The 10,700-nt window shown below is 37.4% G+C and overlaps 3 protein-coding genes across 6 annotated transcripts; 2 read left to right on the top strand and 1 right to left on the bottom strand.

The window, feature by feature from the left end:
- Nucleotides 1-240: 240 nt before the first annotated feature.
- On the bottom strand, nucleotides 241-3,497 carry LOC141908849 (ninjurin-2-like). Its single transcript, XM_074799078.1, has 5 exons — nucleotides 2,761-3,497; nucleotides 2,335-2,611; nucleotides 1,215-2,259; nucleotides 947-1,103; nucleotides 241-594 (listed from the first exon to the last, which is right to left on the bottom strand). The coding sequence occupies exons 1-3, from the start codon at nucleotides 2,905-2,907 to the stop codon at nucleotides 2,051-2,053; spliced, it is 633 nt and encodes a 210-aa protein (XP_074655179.1). The 5' UTR covers nucleotides 2,908-3,497; the 3' UTR covers nucleotides 241-594; nucleotides 947-1,103; nucleotides 1,215-2,050.
- Nucleotides 3,498-3,697: 200 nt separating this feature from the next.
- On the top strand, nucleotides 3,698-6,520 carry LOC141903172 (uncharacterized). Of its 4 annotated transcripts, none has more exons than XM_074791206.1 (8): nucleotides 3,698-3,752; nucleotides 3,881-4,005; nucleotides 4,338-4,592; nucleotides 4,698-4,762; nucleotides 4,847-4,865; nucleotides 4,945-5,105; nucleotides 5,210-5,243; nucleotides 5,318-6,520. In XM_074791206.1, exons 2-8 carry the CDS (start codon nucleotides 3,969-3,971, stop codon nucleotides 6,130-6,132), a joined length of 1,386 nt encoding a protein of 461 aa, XP_074647307.1. In that variant the 5' UTR covers nucleotides 3,698-3,752; nucleotides 3,881-3,968; the 3' UTR covers nucleotides 6,133-6,520. The 4 variants fall into 4 exon arrangements, with proteins under 4 accessions (XP_074647307.1, XP_074647331.1, XP_074647322.1 ...); XM_074791230.1 differs by having other exon boundaries at nucleotides 3,728-3,752; nucleotides 3,907-4,005; XM_074791221.1 differs by having other exon boundaries at nucleotides 3,734-3,752; nucleotides 3,893-4,005.
- Nucleotides 6,521-7,919: 1,399 nt separating this feature from the next.
- On the top strand, nucleotides 7,920-10,056 carry LOC141915169 (nucleoporin Nup43-like). Its single transcript, XM_074806592.1, has 8 exons — nucleotides 7,920-8,062; nucleotides 8,381-8,524; nucleotides 8,604-8,681; nucleotides 8,868-9,036; nucleotides 9,108-9,243; nucleotides 9,325-9,476; nucleotides 9,551-9,667; nucleotides 9,792-10,056. Exons 1-8 carry the CDS (start codon nucleotides 7,943-7,945, stop codon nucleotides 10,016-10,018), a joined length of 1,143 nt encoding a protein of 380 aa, XP_074662693.1. The 5' UTR covers nucleotides 7,920-7,942; the 3' UTR covers nucleotides 10,019-10,056.
- The last annotated feature ends 644 nt before the right edge of the window (nucleotides 10,057-10,700 follow it).

The raw sequence follows: 10,700 nt of genomic DNA, 5'->3' as shown, positions 1-10,700 counted from the left end.
ATGAGCAGGGGGGGGGGGGTGAATCCAGACAGGAGCACAAGGAGCAGCGTGGTCCTGTTGCTATTGTCCCGTGGCCTTTAGAAAAACAACTTGATGCAGTTCGCAGCCTAAGTCTTTGCGGCCTATAGGACGCGCTTGTATTCTCTAACGTCAAGGGCCTGAAAATGCATATTGCGAATTACGAGACCATTGAAATATCTAAAGATGAAAATTGAAATTTAGGTAGATATATGAATACCTTTATTTATCCATAAACATATTATACATATATATATGTAGGAATAATGTATACCGGTATATATTACAAACATATACACGATATAAATTATGATAAATCTGTGGAAGACGTATTAATAACTCCCCGAGCTTGCAGTAGTAATTGCGCATAAAGCGATCTTATCGTTATTTTCCTGTTTAAACTCTGTAAATGTTGATTGTTTGAAATACTCGCTGTTTTTGTCGTGGCGACAAATCTTCTGATGGGAAGAACAACAGCCTGGATAAGTTGCATTTGACAATCTTCCGAAGTAACACTCACTTTCAATCATATTTTTGTATTCACATGGCACAGCATTGTATATTGCTATTCCACACCTGTTTAAAGTAAAATGTACAATATTATTGTGTCACATAATCGACTCATATAATATTGATGACAGCGCATTTAAATTGCGTGAACATACGATGGTCAATCTAAAAATCTTGCAGATATATGTCAAATATTCTGATGATTCTTCGAAGAATGAACTCTAAAACTAAGGAGTCTAAAACGCATTTATGAGTGTTTCGCTTTCACCGGGCTCGAGATTGTTCATTGAGTTTCACATGTCGGTTAAATCTATCTATTTTAAACAATGTGATCAACTTGAAAAGAACATGAATTGACCATAAGTTAAGTAAGTCGAAGTATCATTCATGATTATTGCGAACGGGAAAAATAACTTACGTGTAAACCGTTTTCAAAACAGATGTTATATTCATGAAGGAGTTTCTTGGAGTGCATATAGCCTTTGCGCAACGCCCATTTTCATTATATATCTCATACTTGGTTTTGTTTGTGGCTTTATCGTAGACAGCACTGAAATTCAGCCCTTCGCATGTACCTGAAAAAATACTTAGTATATCATTTTTTTCTTCACAGCAACGCAGATAATGGTGCGTGCGAACACATACAATTTTGAAAAGGTTTTGCTTTCCTTTTCAACGTGACTTACTTTGATAAATCCCTCTAAAAATAGCGGCGTCTGCAACCGAAAATACAGTAACAGCCAGGAGAACACGACCCAGCAACATGGTGATCGTCTCGTTGATCTTCTCCAAACTACTGAAATCCTGAGGTTATATAGAACACCACAGTAATACTATAAACGTTTAATCTTTTTTATTTGCCTTAAGAGACGCCTTTATGTCTACATGCCCATTATGTATAACAGCTGTTCTCAGAAACTACTATTTTCGGTAAAAACTAATTAAACAATGTGCGGCCAATCATTGGCCAAATATTTCAAGAATATCCAGATGCAGTTATTACTACTCAAAGCAACTTATTAGCACTAATAAAGATGACTTGTATCTTGGATAAATTATAACTCGTATCTGCAGTTACTAAATCGTTGTGATGAATGTTATACTTCGAGTCATATCAAATATATATTTATATGCATTTTGAATGTAGACCGAGACCTGTATCTTTTGCCTGTTATGAATTTGCCCGGGTGCAATTATTCACTCACCCGTTCACACGAATACCCGGCAAAAATACAACAGGCAATCGGAATGGAGAATCTGTTTGACAATATTGATTTATTGAATGTTTGATGTTTATTTTTTCATATAGCGAGAATAAGTTACTAAATAAACAGTGACAGGCGTTTCTAACCCGGATCATCATTTCCGATTGCATGCGGGCTTCTTGATTTTCAATAATCATCACTCTCTTGTTATGGATTTGGATCGGGTATTATTCTTAGTTAATGAAAATAGCTCCGTTCGTTGTTAATCTAATCATGGACTCTCGTTTATCTAATCTACGATTTCACGATGACGCCTATTAACTTATTGTCTTATTACTACTGTTAGGTAAAACACTATTGCCGAATGCTGCAATAAATACATTGATGATTGTGATAAACATGACGATTGCAGTAGCGCGACTGTTCAACACGATCTGATCATAGAGCGCCTTCAATTTCTCTTGTTTAGTCGTTTCCGATTCTATATCGTATTTTACCATAAGTTTCGACCAAGCGTTAGAACGAACTGAAAAAGAAGCGAACTCATCGAGAAAAAGAAAAAGTGAAAGGGAGAGAGAGAGAGATGTCGTTTCATATTTACCCATCCGAAGAAAAATAAAGCCTACGACTAGTTGACACAAAATAGAAAGAGCTAGCAAACTGATGACGCCGCAAACCATCGGCGTCTTCTCCAGACCAATGTTTACCCTCAAAAGTGACGCGTTGGCCGATAGAAGTGCCAAATCTAACATCGTACTCGCTTTAGATTTCTTGGTGGCGTAGAAACCAAACTCTGCAGTTAGTTTCGCCGTTTCATCTCTTGGGTCAGACTTGGATGATGCTGCCGATTCGGTCGATGTATGAGGCGACGACGAAACCTATAAATGAGGACATCACACAGTAAGAAAGTCATATGTGATACGGTAGACCTCGAAAAAACAAACAGTTTGCAATAATCATGCATCATTGTTGACATAATCTTTTTCATTCTATAGATAGATTTATATTCGAATTTTGACTTTACTACCTGACTGTTCGTATTTTTAACGTATTGTTCAACATCATTAGTATGTGATGGGGAACTATTATCATCAGCATGAGATCTATTGCTGTTCCTTCTAACTAACTCTATATCCGAGGAATTCATCCTTACTGCGCGTATCTCTGCTGCCATCAATCTATACAGACTTCATATCCTATATGTTACTCTCAATTTTGATTGAAAATAGTTTGTATTTCGAATGAATACGCGGAAGTAATAACAACCCGTATAGGTTTTATACATATCCTCTCCTAAACGCATCACATCGGAAACACTTTCTCACTGAAACTGAATTACTTCCTTCATTCCAAACCTACCGATCAACACAATGTAACAACTATATCATCTATCTAGTGGTTTTACGCAATCAAAAAAATAATAATTTATTGAAGTACCGAGTATGTAAAAACACCGTATCGTGGTAATTAATATTCTCAGCAGATTTTGTCACAGCTGTGGAAAATGAGTCAGCAAACGAAGACATTGGGAAATCAGCACAATTTCAAGCCAGTATCATTCCATGAAAATAAAAACGAAAATTATTGTCATTCATTGGCAAAATCTTGTTCGATCCAAAGGCCTCAAAAACTGGTGTGAAGCTGCTGGCAATCTGCTTTATGCTGTATTATCTTCTGTATTAATTCTACATTCTTCATATAAAGCTTTCCATTCTGTGCTCTTTCTTAAGCCTTTTTCCCGTGAAGATCGTTTGACGCGGATCACTTGAATAGAAAGATACACGGTGCTTATTAGCTCACGAAAGCTTTTGAATTCTTCCATTATATTTGGACGGGTCTTTTATTACAATTTTCGTCGTCATGAACTTACAATTCGAAACTTCACTTTCCCGTATAGAACACACGTATATATAAATGGCTTTTATTTTTTCGCATTCTTTAAAACACGTACATATCGAACACAATAACGGACAAAGCACATTCGACGGCTTTCGTGTTAGGCAGACGCATTTTAACTATGTAGGAAGAAGTTGCGTATTTAAGTTATACATGATATAATATATATATATATATATATATATATATATATATATATATATATATATATATATATATATATATATATATATATATTCAATCATCGTAAGTAACATTTCAAGGTGAAACATTGCAGAGGAAAGGGTGGGAAATTAGCTGATATATACATACATATATCACAGACTGCGCGAGTAAAAAATGTCACATGCTATCAACACAAGACGGGCACAGGAAGGTGAGCGTACAGAAGTAATTTTTGATTTTAGTTTGCGATTAAATCAATTTTTTGTTCGAATGTATATAGTATCTAAGCTGTAAGCAGGAATGAGATTGTGTCACGACTTTATATGCCAATGTGAGAGTCTACTGACGATTGTAGATTTCATTTCCTCGATCCGCCAGAATCATCTTTATTTTCCTCTTACCTATACACGAGTAGATGATTACCCCAAGCCTACATCGTCGCATCGTGTGCCTACATGTGGTGAAAAATTGGGAATGATCCATTATTATCACCATCTAAAACAACTAATAATAATTTCGATATGTATTGTGTCTTTTTCATAGATGCGTTGTTTCATGAGGTCATTTCTGCCTGTATTCGATACGAATTCTTGTTGACAGAATGGGAGGATCTTATTGCACGTCTGGGCATCGAACGAGACATCGTCGTCGGCATAATGTCGGATGCGGACAAACCTCTGGTCGAGAAAATACGCCAGGCGTTTGAGAGATGGCGTATGTATCGAGGGGGTACGATATTGTCGGTATGCCAGGACCTCGAGAATGTCTTACGGGACATGAAGCTTACCAGAATAGCCGGTAAGCACGATCATTATCTTAAATGTATAAATTAATCCGAAAAAAATGATCATTCGAACGTGCGTAAAACTTGACATCTGAGTGTGAAAATATTCAAATTTCTAGAAGACGTCGAGGAACTCTGTGCGGAAAATCTGGGCGAAATTTATCGACAATCAAAAGAAAATCAGGTATATATATTGGCTATATAGAAATCGCATGAATATGCCGTATGAAGTTTTTTCATTGGTATATGTTTGTTTATTTTATTTCAGTCAAATCACGAGAAGGAAGGTAAGTGTTTATATATGTAATCGCCAAGCAATTTCGTTTTCATTATCTAGCTGAAATTCAAGAAATCATTGATTTGCAGGACAGAAACTTGCAGTCCCTGCTTCAGGTGCCCAACCGGTATGTCTGAATAGAGAAATAAGTATGACTGATCTAAGACCACGACATCCACCGCCTGGATCTGTAGTGTCTCCACCCCAAGGTTACCACACACCCACGAAGAGAAACACGCTACCGCTCACAGTACGTCGCTAAACACGTTATATTCACTCATTTAATTTTCTTACATAGCATATCTTAATTGAATGAAGATATTTCTGATTCAATCATTGTTAATCATATTGCAGCTTGCTGACGAAAGAGCTCGATTGCTACACGACAGTAGGTTGTTAGAGTGTTTTAAACATGCATATATTCATGTCAATAAATGTTAATCGCCAATATTTTTTTCACAGATTTCATTCAGTGTGAATATATAGAACTACCGAAATCAAGTCGGAGCCATTTACCGGTAGACATGACTCATCTTCCAGACGGTCGCCTGGTCGTTTGTGACCATCATAACGAATGTCTGTACATATTAGCGCTAGCGAAAGATGTTTTTAATCTCCAGCGAACAATTCGGGGCAAAGACAACGGAGTTATCCAGAAGCCATTACGAGTAGCGACCTGGCGAGACTTGCTGCTCGTCTCATCGTCCGGTCGTAAAGATATATCTGTTTATTCGGTGGTCAGTGATACTTTACTGGCATCGATGAATGTCGAAATGGACCCATTGGCATTAGCTGTATATGGCGACACCTTATACGTAGGTGGACAAGGTAGAATAGTTCGCTTCTCCATGACAAAAACGGATAAACGCATCATGTGTATTCGCGAGATGTCTTATTCCCTAACCAGATCCGATGCAATAGTGCAGTACATAACCTGCGGCAGTGGCGGTAAACTCATAGCTTCCACAGGTTGGTCAACGAACGAAATCATACTCTGGCACGTCAGTAAGCCTCAGCCTATTGCCGCCGGAACTAACCTCGCCGATCCTAAGGGCTTGGCGATGTTAGACGACGAAAATCTTCTGGTCGTTGAATGGCGTTTGGGGAACGTATCGGTAGTAAGGATACGTGGCAATGAATTCACGTCACATATCAGAAATATTATTCCTGCTAATGTCCAGCTTGTCCGTCCATCATGCATACATTGTCTCAATCCTGATATGATCATTGTTGTGACTGGTGACGAAAAAAAGCTAGCCGTTTTTCGCCGGAAATAGGAAAATGCTACAAAACTATAGAACTAGAATAAAATGTAGACTGCAGCAGCCGCTTCGTTTCCTCCATTTTATATAGCTTATGAACGAATCACAAATCGTTTGAAACGTTTGCAAAACCTGATATATAAGGAAAACAAGTTAGACGATTTGTTCGATTTTGTAACTTTATTATTTCGCGGTTTTTCGATAAGTGATGGAGTGGAAGATGGGAAAATGGATATCTGAAATTTTAGCAAACTGGAGGCAGACGTATATTTAGACTTGTAGAGTTGTGTTTTATAATCATATGTACACTTCATGTCCCAAAGACGTAATGCCCAGAATTTCCAAACAAAGAAATGTTAAATAAACAAATATGTAGATGCAAGAAGGAATATGATTCATGTACATGTGTATATATATGATATTTTCGAGATGAAATAAACCGTTACGGTACTCGTATCAACTGCTTTCTATTATCGATACCGGTATCCGATAGTTTGACCTATCCCCGCATTTTCAGCCACCATAAAATACACACTTCTTTTCTCACAGCATTGTCTTCACAACATGTTATTGGATACGCAACGCACTAAACCGTAAAAGACCTACACATATTACCAACGCGATATGCAGAAGCGTCCGGAGACACATTGACAACTTTTCTAGGGTCAGTTCTTAGCTCTTTTTGTCTCTGTTAAGATTTCCATGATGACTGGTTTAGCATTTAGGTGTTACTGGACTATTACCGAATGCGGCTATGAACACATTTACAATCATGATAATCATTACAGTTCCAGTGATAAGATTGTTTATGTAAATGATGTCTCGTCGTCGACTGAATTTTTCCCATTTTTCATCATCATCTTGTACCTTAACTAAGGCGCGGGAGCGCGCTGAAAATGAACAATGTAAAATAGTGTTTACAGCTTCCACGATATCGTTTTCAATTCGACATCAGCAGAGACTTCGGTTAATGTACTACATCGTTTGATTGATTAACTATTAGATACTGATTTATACCACTGACCACAAACGATAACACTATTTTCAAAATATGAATTATGATAACCCACCGATATGAAGAATCCTATTCCAGTTGCAATCTGCAAGAGAATTGAAACTACCAACAAAAGTATAACACCATAGACCATAGTGGTTTTCTCATAGATTTCTACATTTGTCCGTAACTGCGCTGCGTTTGCCGTGATCAGAGCCATGTCAATCATTGCACTAGCTTTAATTTTCTTCGCTGCAAACTCTGTCACATAGGCTTTCTTTGGATGGGATGCCGTTAGACGTTTCTTAAAAGAAGTTGCGCAAATGTTGATCGATTTTGCCGATTTTTTGCATGAGATAAGAACTTCTTGTTCCCTTGTGACTAATTTTGTATTCCCGGTAGCATTAACTCACCTTTTCTTCATCAGCTTTTTCGATATCGGCATTTTCCTTATATTTGCTCATCGCGGTCCCGACCGAGGCCTCAGCTTTCGATTGGGTAAGGGTCGGACCACAGATCGCTCTAGATTAATTCATAAATTTCTAGAATAATTAGGTGTCTTCGCTTGGAGTAATCCTCCAAGGTCTATGTGACCCAATCCGGTATGGAAAGAATATTTCAAAGTAGAATTTGTTATTTTTAGCATTTCAACTAACAAAACAAGTCAGGCTAGTATTTATTTCGTACTCGGTGCGCGGCCGCATTTGAGTACCGTACTATTCCACAATCCCATTCCGTGTTTTATTCTATACATTTATCCAACGTTTTTCGGCGATATTTAGTACAATTATTGGTCAAGGTGGTTGGCTCGAACTAAAATCAAATGAAATCATGACTGAAGTAATAACTAAATTTGTTTCTCGAAAAATCAGTAAAATAAGATGGAAATCTTCAACTGATGACAGTTTCCAGCAGTCAGATACATTCACCACTGGATCCTGGGATGACAAGGTAAATTTGTTTGAACACATTGTAACGTAAGTTACAGTGTAGTAAGTAGGTAACCCCGGTCCTCCTTACCGAGATGACGACGTATTTTACCGAGATGAACCGAGATCTCGGTAAATTACGTCATCTCGGTAATAGGGAAGACCCGTAGGTAACCCTCTCTTCCAACGGCAACAGTTCTCTAGTGTTATGTTAGACTCTACTAGTAGAACAATCTGCGTTTGGAAACAACAGCTAGGCACTGGAAATACAATAATACTAGAGGGGGCACTGTGGTAACAGGTTTTAGCCATTGAAATTTTTCATTATTCTTGTATATAGCGAAATCAAGTCAGTGTTTGGACGACTAACACTGATGGATACAGAACATGGATGGCTAATCAAGGATTAAAAACGGATATACCCGAAAATGAACCACAATTACTGTGCAACGCTATACACGATGGTGATATTATGGATCTAGCTGTAAGTCAAAGCATCTATTTATATGAAGCTATATTATCGAAATTATCAATGATTTCTGGATTAACAATCTATATTCTAGTATTTGAATGCTGAACTTATTGTTACCTCCTCATCAACTGGATCACTTCATCTGTTTAAACACAATACAAATCCGCAAGTAAGTTCTATTATTCAGACATTTTACCTATCTATCTATCTATCACTTACAAACCCTTGTAAGACGAGTAGGCCTATTATCCACACCCACCCTCTCGGTTGTGAGCCAAACACATCCCCACAAGCCATGAAGACAAGATTCTTAGATTCCAATTCTGTTTATTTTTACACATTGGTTTTCTTGTAGGCGATTTCTTGTCAACAATCTTGGGATAGAATTCACTATCATTATGGCAACAATGTATGTCCATGTACATGTTTAGCAACGAAGGGTGATAATACGATAGTAACTTGTGGAGAGGATGGAAGATTGAACATTATAGATATCAATTGTAAAGTACCTGCTAGGATTATAGGTGTGTATATACCGGTCACTGGTAGCACAACGAATGAGTTGAACGATTAATGTTTCAATTCATATTTATAGAAAAGGCCGATGGTTGTACACAGAATGCAGCCACATTTCTCAAACAAAATGAAGTAGTGACAGTGAACTCTATTGGACAGTTGAAAGTTTGGGATATACGCCAGAATAAAGATGAACCCACCAGAATTTTTCTGATGTAAGTTTATTTGGTGTCTGAAAATAATAGCCGCGAGATGTTAACGAGATGTTTTTAAGCAAATATAGCTTTATTTTATAGGACTGGAGAGAGGGTTCCTCTACACTGCGTAGATAAACACCCAACTCAACCGCATGTAGTCGCAACAGGAGCTATGGATGGTGGATTATGTATATGGGATATGAGGCAAGATAAATTCCCTGTCACCCTGATGGATGCTCATTCCTCAACGAGTAAGATTTGATTAGACTTTCTTCCATAGATTCGGTTTACAAAGTTTCCAAAACTGTTTTGTATGATGTTTCAGTGTGGGAAGTTCGTTTTCATCCGACAAGTCCAGACAATCTGTTTACGTGCTCTGAAGATGGTACAGTATGGCACTGGGATGGAACAGCTGTCAATAATAACAAATCACAGTATGGAGGTACATGTACTACATTTCTATTCAACTATAACTAGCATAAAGCCTAATCAGCTCCATCATCAGATGGCAACTCTATTATTTTGATCATAAGTGAATCTTACGGTGCATATTTTGAAATTCACAGGTTCCATATTTACATCGCGTAATGCTACTTCAACTGAAGAACCATCTACTACCGCCAGTGCTAACCCATGGTTGGGATCGGACGCTTCGAAACATAGAGTTGAAATTACTGATGTAATTCCCGGGAACACTATGTCTATAAACACAATAGATATCACAGCCAATACATTACTATGTGGATCGGATGGAGAGGCAATCTTCACTGTCCATAATATGGCAATAAGATAAAAAGTTTTGATGACTTTGATGTAATGGAAAGAAAATCAGTGCATTTAATATTTTGTAAAATAAAAAAAATATGGTAATTTAGCATTCAATTGCTTTTGTCGGGTTCTAGCAGCTAAATATGATACAGTGATATGGAAAAATGTTACAAATGCTTAAAGCTTTGACCTATCACAGCTCTCGCGTGACTGCCAGCAACACCATTTGTAATGAGTTACACCATGATGCTTTACTTGATGAGATGCCTCATTCTATGAAAGATCCCCAAACTTGAACACAGTGGCTGCACTTAGTGTACTGAGGCACCCTGAAGATGTGCTCCAAAGTTCTTTCCTTTTGAGAATTCTGTTCTACAACTGGTTTAACCTACAATAGTAAACACAGCGGGTATAAAATTCCATTTTCAAATACAGCTGCAGGATTTCCATGGAGGTTCTAGGGCAACAATTTTGAAATAAATCTGATAAAAAAAGATAACTTGTAGTTAAAAGCAGCTGGGAAGAATGAATGCGGCAATGAACATGAGAATTAGACTGGGTATTTATCTAATCAATGATGTCCTCTAGAATAATTCATGCCTTTAAACTAACAACAACAATGCATTTCCTATTCATATTTCATGTATTTTATTTTAAATAAAAGAGTTAAAATAACTATATTTTTACCACAACTTTTAAAAAGGTAT

The sequence above is a fragment of the Tubulanus polymorphus genome, chromosome 1 (genome assembly GCF_964204645.1).
Source record: "Tubulanus polymorphus chromosome 1, tnTubPoly1.2, whole genome shotgun sequence".
NCBI lineage: Eukaryota > Metazoa > Nemertea > Palaeonemertea > Tubulaniformes > Tubulanidae > Tubulanus > Tubulanus polymorphus.
This window is presented reverse-complemented; position numbering and strand designations above follow the sequence as displayed.